A 19627-nucleotide genomic window follows, 5' to 3' on the forward strand; every position below is an offset into this window, starting at 1 on the left:
AAGGAGCTTCAAGTAGCTATATAAGCAAAGCAAAGCAACATTTACCACATGTGACAGTTATTTCCACAGCAAGCCATCCTTCTTAATAGGTCTAATCCTCCCCCCACCAACAGACTAGTGTTATTTTTATTGTTAGTTAAAAATATATTTTAATTATAATGACCACATCGTCAAAATTTAAACCATAAATTTCCTGATACTTCCTAAAACATCAGGAGATAAAAATACTGTGCATAAAGAGATGCACATATGACTTCTGCCTCCAATTATTCTTTACGTCCTTTGTAACAAAAGCGAAAGGAAACTAGAAGGAATAGTGGGGGAACTAGAGGGAACATAGTTCTAAGCATTTTCTAGAAACCTCCTCAGATTGAAGAGTTGAAAATGAAAAAAAGAACTAGTTGCAGGGCCTACTGTTTGTGAGCAGAGAGAGGAAGGGCGATGGAGAAAGAAAAAAATCCATGAGGAGAGAGAATCATGGATTGGCTGCCTCCTGCATGCCCGCTACTGGGGATTGAGCCCACAACCCAGGCATGTGCCCTGACTGGGAATCGTACTGGTGACCTTTTGGTTCATAGGCTGATGCTCAACCACTGAACCACGCTAACTGGGCTACTCATTGTCTTCTTTGTGTCTGAAGTATTTCATAAAGTGTCTGAAAAAAGATGAAATTAATAGAGTAAGGAGTAAATGTAATACACTCGGGAAAGTGACATGGAGCAGAGCAGCTAGCTGATGGCAAGTGGAGTATAACTCAGCAGCCCCATTACCCTCCAGTTAATGTCATAAGAGAACCATTTCTATTAAAACATGAAAAGGAGGAAAAAGTTTTATATGTGGGATAGTCACCTAGGGAAGGAAAACAGCAGTAAACCAAGCTGTGCCTCTGGAAGAGAACGCAGGACGTGATGTGTAACAGAGCTATGCTCTCATTTCTCCCCCGCAGGCTGCAGACTCGAGTGTTAGTAATAACCTTTTCCAACTATACTATACTTGAAGAGACATTCTGGATCCTCACTGTCTTCTAGTGTAAAGTTTTGTCAGCTGTGTCCATTTGAAGTACCCAATCAACTAGACTCAATTCTTTAAAAAACATTACAATTCTATTTTGAGTTAGTTGGACGGGTCTGCAAAGTCACAAATGAGAATAATTTCTGGCCTAGCAATATATAATTAGCTTTAAGACAAAAATTAATAATTCTTATATCTTAAGGAGAACTCCAGAGATTATTAACAGTCAGTACCAAAGAAAAATACTAATCACAAAAAAATGAAAAGGTGAAATGGAAAGACTTGCAGAGATCTAAAACTGCACAGTATAATACAATACCAGTAAAAGCATGTGATTAAATTTAAATGTAATCTAAATAAAGTCTAATGAAATTTAAAATTCAGATCAGATAAAAGCACTCATAAAATTATAAATAGCCCTGGCCAGTATGGTTCGGTTTGTTGGAGCATTGTCCCCATACACCAAAAGGTCACTGGTTCGATTCCCAGTCAGGGCACATACCTACATTCCTAGTTCAATCCCTGGTGGGGGTGGAAGGGTAGAAGGGAGGGATGCATATGGTAGGCAAGCGATTACATGTCGATTTTTCTCTCTCTCCTCCTTCCCCTCTCTCTAAAATTAGTAAAACATTTCCTAGGGTGAGGATTTAAAACAAAACAAAACAAAACAAAACAAAACAGAAAAAACTATCAATAGGCCAAAACTGGTTTGGCTCAGTGGACTGAAAGGTCCCAGGTTCGATTCCGGTCAAGGGCATGTATCTTGGTTGCAGGCGTATCCCCAGTAGGGGGTGTGCCAGAGGCAGCTGATCGATGATTCTCACTCATCGATGTTTCTAGCTCTCTATCCCTCTCTCTTCCTCTCTGTAAAAAAATCAATAAAATATATATTTTTTTAAAAAACAAAAACAAAAAAAATGGGAAGAGAGAAAAGAAAAAACAAACAAAAACAAAAAACAAACAAACAAAAAAACTATTCATAGAAGCTTCCTTGACATGAAGAAAAGCATTCACAAAAATATTCACAGCTAAAAGCATACTCAGTTGTGAAAGACTAAAAGTTTTCCCTCTAAGGCACATGTGTCAAACACAAGGCCCGCGGGCCAAATCCGTCCCGCCAGGCCTTGCAATGTGGCCCGCACTGCGGTGTCATCACTGCACTCCGCTGCGTTTCCATCACAATGACAGTTTATGACTGTTCAGTATACCATTCGGCCCGCGATTTAGGCTAGATTTTAGATTTTGGCCCCTTCTCTGATTGAATTCGACACCCCTACTAAGGTAAGAGGAGGACAAGGATGGCCACTTTCACCACTGCTGTTCAACACTGTATTTGGAAGTTCTAGCCAGAGCCAGTTGATAAGAGGGGGGGGAAAAGCATGTAAATAGGAACTGAAGAAGTAAAACCATCTCTTCACAGATGACATAGAAGATACCAAAGCATCCACAAGAAAGCTACTGGAGTTAAACAAGTAGAGCAAAATTGCAAGTTATAAGAACAACAAACAAAAATCAGTTTTCTTTCTAAATACCAACAATGAACAAAGTGAAAAGGGAATAAAGAAAGTATTCCATGTGCAATAGCATCTAAAGAAGTAAAATCCCAAGACTAAATTTAACCACGGAGGTGAAAGATTTGTCCACTAAAATTATCACATACATTGGCCCTGAACCAAGTCAGCAGTTTCCTGAAGCTGCTGGTTTCGAGCAGGAGCCTAAAAAAATGTCTTTCTATGGTCTGTTGGCCATTTCAGAACTTAGGAAATGTAATGGTCAATTCATTAGAAAGAAACATCTGAGAGAGAAGAAAAAGAGGTGAAAATTACAAAACATGAAAAGAAATTAAAGACCTACATAAATGAAAAGACCTTACTGTACCTGGAAAAGAATACTTAATATTGTTAAGATGTCAATATTACCCAAAGTGATCTAAAAATTCAATGCAATCTCTAAAAAAATTGTAACAGCTTTTTTGCAGAAATGGAAAAACACCCCCTCAAATTCATATAGAATTATAAGGAAGCCCAAAGAGCCAAAAAAAGGGTCTTGAAAATCAAAACAAGGTTGAATGACTTACACTTCCTGATTTCAAAGCTTACCTTAAACTACAGTAATCAAAACAATATGGTACTGCTATAAAGATAATATTCAGACCAAAGGCATAGAATTGATCATTGACAGACATGCCAAACCCATTCAGTGGGGGAAAGGATAGTCACTTCAACAAATGGTGCTGAGAACAACTGAATTTCCACATGCAAAAGATAAAATAGACCCCTAACCTCTAATCATATTAACTCTACATGGATCCAAAACCCAAGAATAACAGATAAACCCATAAAATTCTTGGTAGAAAATAGTAAATCTTCATAACCTTAAATCTGCTCATAAATTCTTAGATGACAGCAAAACATGAGTAACAAAAGAAAAAAAAAAAGCAGATGAATTGTAGCTTTATCAAAAGCTTTTTCTCTGCATCTAAGGACAATATCAAGGAAGTGAATAGCCCTGACTGGTGTGGCTCGGTTGCAGCGTCATCTCCATGCACCAAAGGTTGCAGGTTTGATCCCAGGTTGGGGGAAATATGGAGGCAACTGATAGATCTGTTAAATGTTTCTCTCTCCCGCTTTCCTCTCTCTCTCTTTCAAAACCAATAAACAGATCCTCAGGTGAGGATTAAAAATAAACAAACAGAATAGACAGTCCACAGAATGGGAGAACATATTAGCAAATCATATACCTAATGAAAGTTTACTATTCAGAATATATAAAGAACTCCTAAAATTCAATATAAAAAAGACAATCCAATTAAAAAATGGGTAAAGGATTTGATATACTAGTATATTTCTCAAAAAAGACACACACATACACACACACACACACACACACACACACACACACAAATGGACAGTAAACACAGGAGAATACTCAACATTATTAGTCATAAGGGAAATGGAAATCAAAACCACATTTCACACCTACTGGGATGACTATACTAGTAAGGAAGGGAGGGAGAAAAAAAGAGAGGGGAGGGGAAGAAAAGGAAAATGACATAAATGAGTATTGGTGAAGATAAGATGTGGAGAAATTGTTCATACATCACTGGTGGGCTATAAAATAGTGCAGCTGCTGTGGAAAACAATTTGGCAGTTCCTAAAAAAACTAAACACAGAATTACCATATGACCCCAAAATTCCACTTCTAGGTATATACCCAAAATAATTAAAAGTGAGGATTCAAACAGGTACTTGCACGCCAATGTTCATTGCAATATCATTCACAATAGCTGGAAGGGTAGAAACCACCTGTGCCTAGAACAGATGAATGATGAAACAAAATTATATAATAAAAGCCTAATATGCTAAGTGTCCGATCATCCATTCAACTAGTCCCTATGACTCATACTGACCACTAAGGGGCAGACACTCCAACAGGTAGGTTAGCTTGCTGCTGGGGTCTGATCAATTGGAACTTGGGACTGGGCGAGATGGGCCGGTCATGCCCTGGAGCCCTCCTTCGGTCCCTCCCCGGCCCTGATTGTCACTGGTGGGGTCCCTCAGCCTGGCTTGCGCCCTCTCACAATCCAGGACCCCTTGGGGAAGGTTGGAGAGCCAGTTTCAGCCCGATCCCCACAAGCCAGACCAAGGGACCCCACCTGTGCACCCGGAGCCTCTAGAATACATATAATGGACTAGTATTCAGCCATAAAAAGGAACAGATTTCTATACAGTCTAGAACTGGATGAAACTTGAAAACATGCTATGTGAAATAATCCAGACATAAAAGGACAGATACAGTGTGGATTCCATTTATATGAAATATCTAGAATAAGCAAAGCACAGAGATGGAAAGTAGCAGTGAGGTAACCAGAGGCTGCGAGAGGGAGGAACGGGTACAGACGTTCTGTTTGGAGCGATGATGTGTTCTGGAACTAGAGAGTGGTGATAGTTCTATAACTTTGTGAATATATTGTAATTAGCACACTGCATTGTATACTTATACTTAAAAATGGTCACGATAGTAAATTTTTTTTTTCTTTTTAAAGTATATTTTATTGATTTCTTACAGAGAGGAAGGGAGAGGGACAGAGAGCCAGAAACATCGATGAGAGAGAAACATCGACCAGTTGCCTCTTGCACACCCCCTACTGGGAATGTGCCCGCAACCAAGGTACATGCCCTTGACCGGAATTGAACCTGGGACCTTTCAGTCCACAGACCGACGCTCTACCACTGAGCCAAACTGGTTTCGGCCATGATAGTAAATTTTATGTTACGCTTATTTTTACCACAAAAAAGTGTAATTGATAAATTTTTATGTTAATACATTTTACCACAAATGTACTTTTAATTTAGTTCCTCAGTCACACTAGTCACGTTTTAGTGCTCACTAGCCACATGTGGCTGGTGGTTACCACTCACCACACTGGATAGCATAGATACAAAACATTTGCAACACCACAGGAAAGTCTATCACTTAGTTCTTATCTAAAGCTAAAATCACCAGTTACAAACGCAAGATGATCAGTAAATGAGGGAAACAGAGAAAACCGTGTACTCAGATAGACAGCATGCTCTAGCGGTCCCCTCAGCATTCGGCTGCACTTAGAAATCCCAACAGGCAGCAGCAGCATGTCTTTCTGGGAAAAGGAAGAAGAGTACGGAGTCAGCACCTTCTCCAAAGGGTTTAAGAAAAGGAGTTCTAGAAATGAGGGGACGAGACAACAAACAGCCCTGGAGAGAATCTGTGACCTGGAAACAGGTTTGGATGTATGTACACTCTCTGGGTCTTAGCTTCCTCATCTACAAACACAGGGAGTACAACTAGTGTTTTCCAACATCTTTCTCCGCAATTCTAGATTCTTAGCCTCCTGATCTCATTGGTACTTTAAAAAATAAAAAATAAAAAGATGAGGCAAGACTACCTATAATAAGGATCAGCCAGAAGGTTAAAACTAAAAGTCAATCGGGTTAAATTCTAGTCTCACACAAAACCAGCTGCACACAAGAATCAAGCGGAACCTCACTCCTGCAAGGCCTGGGCACTCACCCACCCCAGCGAAGGCGAGTCTCAGTGGCGCCCAGGCCTCGGGAGGTCTCTAAAGCTCCCAACGTATCCTTACCCACAAGGGGAGCTAAGAACCACTGTGCGAGAACAGAAGCGGCTACACCTCAGGCAAGAAAAAAAATAACAGAAACCACTTCCCTCTCTTTGTCAGGCAACCAAAGCTACATCCACAGAGATGGCAACTGACAAGGGAGTGATGGATGTTACAAATACAAACCTTCTGAATTTGACCCGCCTCAAAAAGAGCCAAGTAGAAGCAGTGCATTACTTACATAGAATTGTGAAATAAACTCGCATGTTTTACAAAAAGAAGCACCTAGTAAAAAGTTGGAATGCCAGGTTTTCTGTGTGAAGTTTGGAGGAGGAGAGAAGTACGCACACAGGGAAGGAGTCAGAAGCTGCAAGTGAGCATTCCTGAAGGGCGTCTCCCTCCGAGGTGAGCCGCCGGCCACAGCTGCTTAGAAACCTTTCGACCAGCAGCCTGCCAAGCAGATCCATCCTTTACTACCACCACCAACTTAAACACAGCAAAGTCTTGCTTAGTGACTCAAAGGTAGACGACAGAGTGCAAAGACGAAGGGAGGAACTGTTTCCCAATGATCAGACCGTTAAGAAAGAAGATGGCTGACGTTTCCCAGCAGGCTCTGTGCTGAGCAGTTGCCAGGCATTCTCTCACTGATTCTCACGGCGCCGTGTGAGGTACTGGAAGCACTATTACCATCAGCATTTACAGCCCAGGAAACCGAGACTGAGAAAGGGAACCTGCTCAGGCCACACAGCTGGAGTGAAAGAGCTCCCAGGAAAACCCAGAAGTCTGACTCCAGCACAGCGCTCCGCCCTGCCGGTGTGCGCAGGTGCCAGTGCCTCCTGAAGGCAGACGGAGAGCCAGCCGGAGAGGAGGAAGCGGAGAGGTGAGCAGAGGCAGCATCAGAGCGCTGTGCTCGGAGGACAGACTGCAGGGCGGGACTCTGAGCTGTGACCTGAGGAAAAGGAGAAACACAAATTTCCCCCAATTATCTCGGGCTGTAATGTTCGCCCCAAATTTTGAAGAAACAGATACAAGGTGAATGAAGCACAGACAAAGGAGAAACACGGGTATTAAACCAACTACAAGTCTGGAGGTGAGGAGCCGTAAGTGAGCTAAACAGGAGGCTGAGCCCCATCCATCCAGTGAGGCGCAGGAAAACACAGCTTCCCGAGGGTCACAGGAAAGTACACTTCCTCTGGAAGGAGACAGGACACGTGGACAGATAGCATGAACATCGGTCACCATGCAGCACATCCCAAACTGTACGCCAGGGAACGGCCATTCTGGTTTGTAAACCACAGTTGGCGGAGGTGAGGGGTCTCAGGTGACTGAAGCCGGTGAGTGCAGCCTCCGGAGGCCACCAAAGCCCCGAAGGCTAGTCCCCTCAAGTTCACAAAAACCTTCTACCCCAATTCTAGAACATTACTTCAACATGCCTTCTCACCTACACATCGTCACCCCGTGCATCCAATGGGAGTTCCAGCAAAGCACAGTTGGATGCTAGTACTAAGCCGTGAAGCAGGCATGCAGCAGACAGGAAAGGGCTAAAATAAAGAGGCCATGATAAATCACAAACTAGACAGGAAGTGTGGAAGTAAATTAAGGTCTGACTGCTCTCTGGGATAAAAATTAAGTTGTGCTGGGGGAAAAAAGGTACACCAAACAGAGTGACCTTACTACTTCCTCTTTTATTATTTGTGGTAAAACAAACATAACAAGCAGGTATATCATTACAGAGACCAAATATAGCCTTTTTAATATGTAAAGCAAACATAAAGAGACACCCCTGATTTATAAATTGGGTATTTGTGCTCATTAAGTATTTGTACAAGCAGACTAATACCTTCAGGTCGCTGAATATGAATATGATCTTAAACTCAGTGCAAAATGATGACATGAAAGCTTTAAAGGTTTTTGCAGATAAAGAAGAATTTTTCCAACTCACAAAAGGGGCAGAGCTCATGTGCATATCTGGACTACAAAAGCAAGTATCTGAGAACCTTCCCTAGAGACAGGTAAAAGCCATATACTCCCACAGACACTGGGATACAACTAAAAAACAAGAACCCAAACTTCCAAAGGATACGGTCTGTACCAGGAAACAATGTTCTTCCAGTCAGCAGCTCGGCCATTATGCATCCCACCGACCAAATGTCAACTGGAAAGAGAAGCACAGGGCACACGATGTCACTGGGATCGGGCTTGGCTCCCAGGGAACCGTGACTAAGGGCGAAACACTCACGCGGATATTTCAGGCATCTGGTTTAAACAATCATACTCCTTTTCACAGGAATAAGTAAGCTTATTAAGACCCTTACCCCAGTAAAGGGCTTCATAGGTGGGATTAAGGCCAAACATAATTATGGCAAAAGAAATAAGCTGTGTACAAAGGAGCAGAAATCGGAGATTCTCCCAATATTGAGAGGTGATGATTACTAACCATTGCCTTCAGGTAGAAATATTCAGAATAAGTTGAAAATCTAAGTAAATAAAAATTCAATTGCTAAATCACAAAATTTGAAAACTGTGTATTAAAACTTCCACTTTACCTGAGGTACTGAAATATTTCCTATTTGTGGACTTTAAAAGGATCACTGAGGGAAGAAAAGATGTTTCCTCCTATTACACTCTCTCTACTTCAGAGAATGCCAAATACACCCAAAATGGCATTAATAGGCCCTGAATAACCAATGTAAGCAGTACCTGTCTGGTTGTAATGCATCCAGTTTAGCATGATCTCAGGAGCCCTGTACCACCTGGTGGCCACATAGCCTGTCATTTCATCGTCTGTGTGTCGAGCCAGTCCGAAATCCAAGATCTAAAAAAAGAAGAGAAGTCAGGTGCTGAAAGATTCAACTCCTAAGACTTATAAAGCAGGATGAAAAAATTCTATAAAAAGGGAGGACAAAATAGTACATTCATAAACATATATCCAGGTCTATGTTCAGAATGCATGAGAAACACAGCAAGTACTTGGAGAAATGAAAAATAAGCTACAAAAAGCAAAATAAGAATGCCATCGCTAGGTATTTACCCAAGAGCAATGGAAAGAAATGTTCACACAACAGCTAACACATGAATGTTGATAGCAGCTTTACACAGCCCCAAACTAGAGCTGAAACAAATGTCCACCGACAGATGGATGAATACAGATTTATGAATATAAATTGGATACTACTCAGCAATAAAAAAAGGAATGAATTATTGAAATACGCAATATAAATGAAGCTCAAAAATATACTAAGCAAAAATCAGACACACACACACAGACATAGACACACACAACACACACACACAAATACTGTATGATTCTATTTGCATGAAACTTCAGAAAAGACAAATCTTCCTGTAAGTGTCAGAAAGCAGGTTGTCTGTTGTCTGTAGCCAGGATTAGGGGCAGAAGGGTGAGGATCGGCTAGGAAGGGGTACAGGGAACTTTCTGAGGTGATGGAAATGTTCTTTATCATAGCTGAGTTGGTGCGTACAGGGATATATAAATTTGTCAAATGCATACTTAAAAGAATGCATTTTACTGTATGTAAATTATGTTTTAAAAATTGAGTAATGAAATGAAACCTGAAACTAATATTGTATGTCAGCTTTAATTGAAAAATTAAAAATATATATATTAAAAAAAGAAATGAAACAAAGAAACTCCAGAGCTGCTTGTTCTTTATAGACAATTTATTTATTAACTATTTTGAATGAAAAGGCTTCTGCCATTTTTTTAAATTTAATCTAATAATTATCTCTTCAGGACAGCTTACTTGATATTCAGACTATAATTTTCCTTTATTATAGCTAATATATTAAATTTCAAACTTAACTTTTAGAATGAAAACAAGATACCTGATGCCACCTTCAATGTCATTTAAAACTAAAGCTGCCAGGCTGGCGTGGCTCAGTCGTTGAGCATCAACTTATGAACCAGGAGGTCATGGTTTGATTCCCAGTCAAGGCACGGAGTTGCTAACTCAATCCCTGGTGTGGGGTGTGCAAGAGGCAGCCAATCGAAATTCTCTCTCATCATTGATGTTTCCCTCCCTCCCTCCCTCTCTAAAATCAATAAAAACATATTAAAAAACCATACACACAAAAACTAAAGCTTACCAAATCTATGGTTTAAATATCAAAGTTTGATATTCTTGAGGACAAAATGACTTTTCAGATAAAAAGCCATAGCTTATAAAACCATTCCCTGTATAAATGTGCCTGGTTTATCAAACCTGTAATTACAAAGTGAAACAACTATTTCCCACCGCCTCTTCCCCTTACCTTCAGCTCACAGTCCTCGTTCACAGCCAGATTACTAGGTTTCAGGTCCTAGGAGGAAGGACAGAGAGGACAGGAACAGCTTTATGGTGCACGGTGAATTCTCTCCTCAGATCCTAACATAAAACTAAGACTTCATCCAGTCATAAACAGACAATTTCCATTCTGTAGTCATTATCTAGTCCTAATTAGCCTTAAATTGTTGAAACTATACATCTTTTTAAAATCAATTTAAACTTAGAAAGTTACAGTTAACCAATTATCTTGGATAAATGACAGCCCCCCGTCCCCCCATCTCCGCCACCAGTTCCCCAAAATAACTTCATAAAAAACACAAGACATACCCTGTGAATTATGTCAGCTGAATGTATATACTGTGAAATAGAAAAGAGTCAGTTAAATAAGTCATTGCCAACCTCCCACTGCCACATTATGACTTTTTTGAAACACATTGTCAGGAAACAGTGAGAACTGCTAGCATAAACCATGGGATTAGAAATCAGAACAAGTAATTAGTATTAGTCTGCACATCTATCATAACTATGATTTCCACACCATGACCTTGACTCAAAGCTGAAGTAATGAGTGATTTCAGTGCTTTCAATCTATTTCCAGTTGGTTCTCTATAGATCAATGAGGATTCAAACAGGCTAAATATCAAGTGATTTCATTTTAAACACTGTTTATCTGCCTCTCTCACAAATAAGTTAGCCTCCTTAAGGATGTTTTTAAAGTTTCAATATGACTCTGACCAGATATTAGATTATATCAAGAAATTATTATTACTGTTTAGGTGTAATAATGAGGAGTCTTCCACTCTCAGACATGCATTCCGAAGTATCTTTGGGTGGAATGAGATGATGTCTAGACTTGCTTTACAATAATCCAGTGCTTGGGGATTACAAGAGAAACAAGATTGGCCATATGCTGGTAACTGTGGTCATTGAGTAAACACAGGGCTTCGTATTTCTGATTATACTAGTGATTTGGGGAGTGTTCTAAATGTTTCACGAGACAAGTTTTTTTGGTCTCACTCCCCACAACCCTCTTAAATCCTAAAAAGAAGAGAGAGAATTTCATGTCTCAAAAATATTACTATACTGTGTGTACCTTGAGACCTCGGAGAATTTGGTAGATAAGGAACTGAACATGGTCATCCGTAAGCTTCTGGCATTTCACAATGTTGTTCAGATCTGCCCCCATGAGATGGGTCACCAGATACCTAGAAATTAATGGAGAGTTACACAATCATCCAGAAACCTTAGGAAGTTCTTATCTTTTTAAGAAAAAGCCTGCCAGGAAGTACCACAGTGATACCTAATAGCTTAGTAACTTCTCTCAGGGACTCATTTTTAATACTGCTATCCTAACTTTTATCTCCTGCCATCTATTTTTCTAAAAACTTTATACTCATTCCTAATTGACATATCTTTTCCTAGGTTCTCTAAAGAATAAAAATGAATATTAGAATTATATCTGTTAGCATCTCTTTTCTTTAAAAATTTTATTATTGCATAGAAATGAACAATATAACTAAATGTCCGGCCATAATAAGTATCTTGTATTTTAAATCTACCATTACAACCCTAGCCGGTTTGGCTCAGTGGATAGAGCATTGGCCTACAGACTGAAGGGTCTCAGGTTCAATTCCAGTCAAGGGTACATGCCTGGGTTGTGGGCTTGATCCCCGTGGGGGAGTGGGGTATGTGCGGTGATTCTCTATCATCATTGATATTTCTATCTCTGAAATCAATAAAAATATTAAAAAATAAAAAATAAAAAAATAAATCTACCATCGTATTTGCATCTCATTATAAACCCTCCAAGTTGTAGATTCTAAAAAATGGGAGTATCTTTAAATTTTCAAATTATTAACACCTTTCCCCCCACACCCCCAGAAATGACAGGTAAAAGAATATTGTTCACTGGTGGTATTCCTGCATTTACTTTAAAGGAAGGAGGAACACATTTTATCTGTAAGCAAGAAGAGGCATTCCAGAACGACTCCTCACAGGTGTGGTGATGGTAATTATCCTATTATTACACAGTAAGATTAGGGAGTGATTACATTCAAGTCCAACAGGTCTGCCACAGATATTTTAGATGCAATACCTTACCCACTCATTACTGCATTACAGGGGGAGGGGAACATAAAAACCACATCAATACTAAAGAGGCTGAATTTTTAAAAATTAGGTTTCATCTACGGTGTATGAACATTACCCATTCCTGAGGCTGAATAATAATGCAGACTAGTTAAGCTTTAAAGAATGATGATTGCATTTCATTTGTTTCTTTTTTAAAAATAAATTGGAGGGAAAGAAACCAGGCCAGTGAATTTAAGTCTACTATAATGCATTATATGAATATGAATAAGTGTGTGTATGACCTCTCTTTATACATACACACACACACCCCACTATGTTAATTTCTTTCCTCAAAGAGGAGTAGAAATTTTTGTTTCCTAATTTTCCTATTGGGCTGTTATGGTCAGTTCCCAATTGCACCAAGATCAAAAGGAGCTAGCCCAGATGTATGTGACCCTAAGATTTTTAGAATTTCATATTTTTAAAAGTTGCACATTTATACTGCCTTGAGGGAAGGTTGGACTCTAAATGTAATACGAAGTATAAATTACGCTTTTTGTGCCCTAGCTGGTTTGGCTCAGTGGATAGAGCATCAGCCTGTGGACCAAAGGGTTCTGGGTTTGATTCCGGTCAAGGGCATGCAGGCTCCTTCCCAGCCCAGGGCCCTGGTGGGGTTGGTACAGGAGGCAACCAATCGGTGTGTTCCTTTCACACCGATGTTTCTCTCCATCTTTCCCTCTCTCTTTCATTCTCTCTAAAAATCAATGTAAAAATTCCTCGAGTGAGGATTAACAAAACAAACCCATAAACAAACAAAATTGGGCCTTCGGAAATTTTTTCATAATGAAGTTCTTATTTGAGAGATGTTCCAAGGCCAGTACAGCATAAAGGCAGGCAGTGCTTACTCTGAACCAGGCACTATTATTATGCCCATGGCTCATACACTCTTTCTACTGCTCTGTGAAGTCAGTTAGTATTCCCATTTTGCAGATGAGAAAACAGAGACAGAATAAGAATGTACAACTTGCCCAAGGTTAAAAGAGTGGAAATGTCAGGGGTTGCATTCAAAACTATTTGACCTCAGAGACTGTAATCTTAATCACAGCACAGACTGCTTCTGCATTCTTCCAGCTGACAAAAAATCTAAGTTGAGAGAATGATCTTTTAAAAATATTTTACAAATATCACAATAACCAGGGAACTAGTATTTCCTGATAATTTTCTTATCAATTCTCAATATTTATTATCAAAGTTAACCTTTAAGGAAAAAGAAAGCTGGCAAAGCAGCAATGAATGAATATTCTATCCTAATCAGTCATTGTATTTTTTAAACCCAAAATTGACACATAATCTGACAAATATGATAAAACTGTGAATAATTGGTTAGTGTTTTGAAATCAGAACTTCCCCCAGAAAACCTGGGCTGATGGCTGCAATATCCAAAACACCAATTATGACAAATTGCAAAGCTCAGGTTGAGAAAGAGAGAATCCAATTTATGTCTTATAAGACTGCTTTGTAAATAATTCTATTTTATGACATCAGGTAGTAAGAGAATTATTCTCTCACCACTTAAAAACAATTTTAAGGAGAAAAGCTAAGCAATGCTTTGGATGATTCTGCCTTAATTTGTCTTGAAATAAAACCTAAAAGTCTTAATCCTCTAAAATGTCTGCTAGTTCACAAAAGTGGTAATCAGTATTACCAATGCAACCACAGTAATTTCAAGTATAACTATTGTGTTTTAAAGATTACCAATGACAAGGAATCCTATACACGCAGGAGACCCCTGACTTCACTTGAGAGAGAGAACATATTTTTAGTTAGAATATTCCACCAGCATGTAACTTCCTTCAAGCCTCCCCATCAGGGGCCATATCATTTTACCACTGAAATCTCCGGAGGAGGGTGAGAAAGTCTACGCACTATCTAAGTATATTAGACCAGTCTACACAGTAATAACTACCAAGCACTGCTGCTCGGCTGAACTGAATCAACTGAAAAGCATTATTCCTGGCAGAAGTGTGTTGCAAGAATTAACCGAATCACTGTGTGCTGTTTCCATGAAGCTCAAAGACTAATCATGACAACCAACTGTCCAGTTGCAACTCATCACATATTTCCAAAATAAATCTTTCAAGAGTAGACAAAAGCAAACATCATGCAATGTTACCAAGTGCTTACAGAAGACATGCCAACTTTTAAAAGTAGTGAACTAGGGAGTGGGAGGAAAATGTATGTGAACACATTTTAAACAAGTCAATTCCAAAAGAAGCATTAATAGATATCCCAGTTTCTATTGTCTCTGGAAAGCAAATGTAATTACAATTTTGTAAAGGCAGTGCTCATGACAATGTTCATGATATCTCAAATAAATTAAAGGTTTGACTTGAGGACAGCTGGACAGCTATCTATTCCTAGTTCTCCCATCTTCAAAAAGGAGGTAAATGAATAGGACTTTATTAGGCTAAAGGCAGAAAAGATTATTTCATTGGCTGATACAAAGCTTGCTTTTCACTTTTCTTGTAAAAATGGTCTCCTTTAAATTTATTCAAACTACAAACAGTATAAACCACCATTTCTTAAAGTGGCTCACGCTAAAATTGTACTGTATCGGCAAGAAGGCAAATGTCTACAGTAAGTGATTTTCAGTTCTGTAGACAGCCCTACTCTACAACTTTAGTCATTAGGCACTTTTGGGTAACACCCAACTGTCAAGATTCCTACCCTACCACCTTAATGTTTAAAGCATAATACAGTCAGAAAGAACCCATGTAGAAAAAAAAAACAAAAACTTTTACATCTACAGATTGGCATCTTTACTACTGCCAGCCCTAATTGATAAAGCACAATTATGAAAAGGCAAAAAACACTTCCATATTTAAAGAAACTATTTAAAATAACCACCGGGGTTGACAACTGCAAGCCTCTGAAATACGTTCAATGATCCTTATTACAGTCTGTTCTCAACACTGCAGACAATAATGCTTTAAAAATAAAAATCACATCATGTCCCTCCTCTCATCAAAAGGCAAAAATCCCTTCTACTTCAGATAAATCCTACATAATCCAGTAGGCTGTCCCAATTATCACTCTCACTTCATCACCTGCTTCTCTCCCGGCTCACTCAGCTCCACACCAGCCACAGGCCTCTGCTGCGATCCCAATGCTTCACGCAGCCTCTGCCACAGCCTCTCACTGGCTGTCCTCTCTGCCTGGAATGATGTCCCCCGACACCCATGAGTCTAATTCTTCTACTCCTTCAAAGAAGCAATAAACACAACTTTGGTTCAGTGGGTATGCTTAAGTTGGTAGGCTTTCAAAAGGATAAAGGAGCTAAAGGCACTACAACAGATAAAACTTAACCTTTCAAATAGACACCAGCCTTGAATAAGGTCTTTTCACATAAGAATAATCCAATTCCATAATGCCTGATTAAGCCAAAATACAGCATTTGCCTCGGTCAGCACTCATTAATTTCTTTGTTAAATAAATCCATCTTCATTGCACCTAAAATTCTGGGAAATAGCTCAGACCTGATTCGAATGTTTTCCAAAGTAATTTACAAACACAGTGCTTCAGCATTTCTCCCACATATAGGCAGAATATCAAGACCCATCATTCTGAGGACAATGAAAATACAGTGTACATCCAAATAATATGTTGTTATACGTTTGTACAAATCCAAGGAATGTACAATACCCAGAGTGAACCCTGAGGTAAACTATGTCACAATAACAAATATCACAATAACCAGGGAACTAGTATTAGGGTGATTATGCTGCGTCAATGTAGGTTCGGCCTTGGTAAAAAGAAAATACAGCACTCTGGGAGGGATGCTGGTGCCATAGCGGGGAAGCTGCAGGAGTGCTTGTACATCTACAGAAACACCTGCCGGGATCTATCCTGCACTCAAACCTGTGCATGCATGTGTCTTGCATTCACACATATGTAACGTAGGCACATGAGACATGAATGCCCCATGGAGTATGTAATCTTGCCAGTGGGTAAATGCTCTTCATCTCAGGTGCACTCTGTACAGCTTTGTAGAAGATCCTGGCAGTTTTTAGCCCACCAGCCCACAATGGTGAGCAACTTAATAACATATCCCTGTAGCAGCTTTCTCTCCTTCCCTGTCTCGTTTTCCCTAGCCCCCACTACTAAAATCAGAGATGGTCACAAAACTGGGGGAATCAGAACTATTCATCAGCTTTCTCAACATGCGAGGCCCACCCCCTCCCAGTGCAGAAATCCAATGTTTCAGGCTCAGCACGCAGCTCTAGTGCCAGTTCCCACACACGGGTGGGAGAGAAGAGAAGGAAGAACCCATAGGGAACCAAGGCTCCATTACATATCTTTATGTAAATGTAATAAGGTGAAGTGTCCCTTTAAAAGCTGGAGCAGGCAAGTTCAGAACAAAAATCATAGTCCAAACTCCCTATACTCTTCTCTATTGAACAATTGCAAGGATCACCGCCGACTCTCCAAATAGAGTACAATATGTCTGAAATGATGAAAATATATTCACTACCCATAATACACCTCTTCTGTATCCATTCCAGCCCCCAGGAGAACTGGATGACAGAATTAAAGACTCCTTTGAAGTCTGTAACCTGCTAAATGGCTCAGGAATAGACATGGGCTGCTAGTTTTGATCTTCCAGCTGAGGAAGACAAGCACACAAGCTTTACTCACACATCATTGAATTCCTCCAGAGACCTTGCCGGTGTAAAAACATCCAACAGACCAATTACCTATAAGAAAACATAAAAGTCAAACAGTCAATAAATACTGAACTTAGTATAGCACCCATCAGGTCTATGACTGTGAACTGATTCTAAATCCCGTTGAGTTCAATAACATCACAATACTATATATATATACAGGGTAACACATTTCCTATCAAAATTATGCTTTTGTTTTTACTTGTAATATTACCTCTCATAAAAATCTTGTTTACTATTAAAATATTCAACTCCCTAGGATTTAGTCATATATACAATAGCTACTAGTTTATCAGGAAGCAAAAAGGTTTAGGGGTCTTGGCTTAACATGCACTAATAGTCTAAGAAACAGAAGCAAGTCATACTTCTACAATTGTTATTCTTTAAAAAATGTTATTATTCCATGAAAAAGACACCAATGTATTTAAGGATTTTAACCTTATCAAATTGTCCTCCATAAGTGAGGCCAACTTGCATTCTCACCAATAGTGTATCCATAATCTTATGTATCCATGGCGCTCAATAGTGCTTTAAATGTAAGTGAAATCAATTTCTTTACCCTACTCTGTGGGAAGCCACCATTGTCTTCCGTGTAAGAGAAGTGTAAACAAGGATCCTGGAACACTGGTGACCCTTGAGCCCTGGCAGGAGCCGGAGCTATGCATCGATTGTTTAGTCCAGACAATGGGGCTCAGGCCATTTCCTGAACAAAGAGTCTCACAGTAAATCTTTCTAATATTTACTGACCTTCAGGATGGTCTGTTACTGCCATTACCCACCTAAGGGCTAGATGTGTATCCAAAATTGAATGAAAGGCTGGCAAGGCCTGAGCATCATGGAAGTCCCTTCTCCTGCAGTGGGCTTTCCCGCCTGGCCCCCAATATTTCCAAATTATTATTGATTGTCTCGTCTCTGTCATTTGTGCACAGCCCCTCTACCGGAGCCCAAACCCTGAACCCTGAACCACACGGGATGTGGGTATACACACTTCTCCATCTAAATCACAATCGTTTTGAGTTTGACATACTCCTGCCTTAAAACCTCTGGTCTTTTGATTCCTCTCCCCTGGACCCACTTGTATTTAGGTAGCTGAGAAGCAGAAGTCAATATTCTCCACCTGTTCCAACATTTCTAATCACTGATTCCTGTTATGAGATGCCCCATCTCAATGCAAGAAAAGTTTAAAACAATTAAGATACAGAACAACCATCATTCAGAACCGCCTGAAATCCGGCTGAATGGAAACCCTACAACTAGAGAAGTAAAGAAGAAAGCACACGGAGAATGGCAGAGAGGTGCCCAGGAACGCCGGTCCGACGCTGACCCGTGGCACTATTTTCAATACGGAGGGATATCTGGGCTGCAGAGGCCTCCGGTGAGAAGCAAGGACCCCAGCGCCACACCAGACCCCCAGCTCTGGACTCCAGAGCGGGAAGAGAAGCCCCAGACTGTGGGTTATAAAAACCGGTGAGGACTGTGGCTGAGTGACAGGCTGCTGGAGACCCAGCAGGTCCTCTTAAAGGGCAGGCTCTTCAGCAGCAGTTCTCAGACCCACAGGTTGAGAACCGCTAGCAGGGTCACCTAAGACCACCAGAAAACACAGATATTTACATTACGATCCATAACAGTAGCAACATTACAGTTATGAAGTATCAACGAAAATAATTTTATGGTTGGGGTCACCACATGAGGAACTGTATTAAAGGGTCGCGGCATCAGAAAGGTTGAGAACCAGTGCTTTAGGGGATCCAGATTAGCAATGATCAAGAACACCATCCTCTGCCCTAAGTGTTTTTGCTCAGTGGATAGAGTCAGCCTGCTGACTGAAGGGTCCTGGGTTGGATTGCAGTCAAAGGCACATGGCCCGGTTGTGGACTTAATCCCCAGTAGGGGCAGGCAGGAGGCAGCTGAACTATGATTCTCATCATTAATGTTTCTATCTCTCCCTCTCTGAAATCAATAAAAATATATATATTTTTAAAAGTACAATTAATTAATTTGGAAAAAGTAGAACAAATCATATTAATAAATGCCCTATCAAATTTTAATTTCCTTAAATGAAACACATTTTATGAAATTAAAATGGTTTATTTTTACAACAAAGTATTTTTAATGTTTTGTAGTCTTTTACAAAATACCCCTTCCCTATTAATCATATTTTTGAGTGTTAATCATAAGGAAAACACTGTAAAAAATGTTTCTCAGCATTAAAATAGATCAGGCGAACATTTTAGGAATATTACATAATCTAATAAATTCTCATTTCTTTAATGGAAATTTCCTTTTAATTCATCATATTTTGGCCTATTTTCTTATTCTTTGTGCCATTATATGACACCTAAAAGGCCAGGATTCAAATTTTTAGAAAAACAAACCATTTACAATATAAATAATCAATCTGATTGCCCTACAATGGTCCAAAAGCTAACAGGGTAATA

General features: G+C 39.7%; 1 protein-coding gene and 1 non-coding gene across 3 annotated transcripts in view; one reads left to right on the forward strand and one right to left on the reverse strand.

Annotated features, from left to right (window-relative positions):
* Nucleotides 1-19627, reverse strand: part of MAPK14 (mitogen-activated protein kinase 14) — a 68792-nt gene that overhangs the window by 16107 nt on the left and 33058 nt on the right. For both annotated transcript variants that reach the window (XM_036413411.2, XM_036413410.2), the window contains exons 3-8: nt 17161-17219; nt 11489-11600; nt 10723-10752; nt 10382-10429; nt 8810-8924; nt 8193-8264 (exon numbers count right to left, since the gene is read on the reverse strand). In XM_036413411.2, the coding sequence (XP_036269304.1) occupies nt 8193-8264; nt 8810-8924; nt 10382-10429; nt 10723-10752; nt 11489-11600; nt 17161-17219 (436 nt within the window). The remainder of the gene's footprint in view (nt 1-8192; nt 8265-8809; nt 8925-10381; nt 10430-10722; nt 10753-11488; nt 11601-17160; nt 17220-19627) is intronic.
* Nucleotides 2673-2808, forward strand: LOC118706233. The gene has a single exon (XR_004983954.1). It is a non-coding gene; the product is annotated as a small nucleolar RNA SNORA2/SNORA34 family (small nucleolar RNA).

The sequence above is a fragment of the Pipistrellus kuhlii genome, unplaced genomic scaffold (assembly GCF_014108245.1).
Source record: "Pipistrellus kuhlii isolate mPipKuh1 unplaced genomic scaffold, mPipKuh1.p scaffold_m20_p_5, whole genome shotgun sequence".
Taxonomy (NCBI): Eukaryota; Metazoa; Chordata; class Mammalia; order Chiroptera; family Vespertilionidae; genus Pipistrellus; species Pipistrellus kuhlii.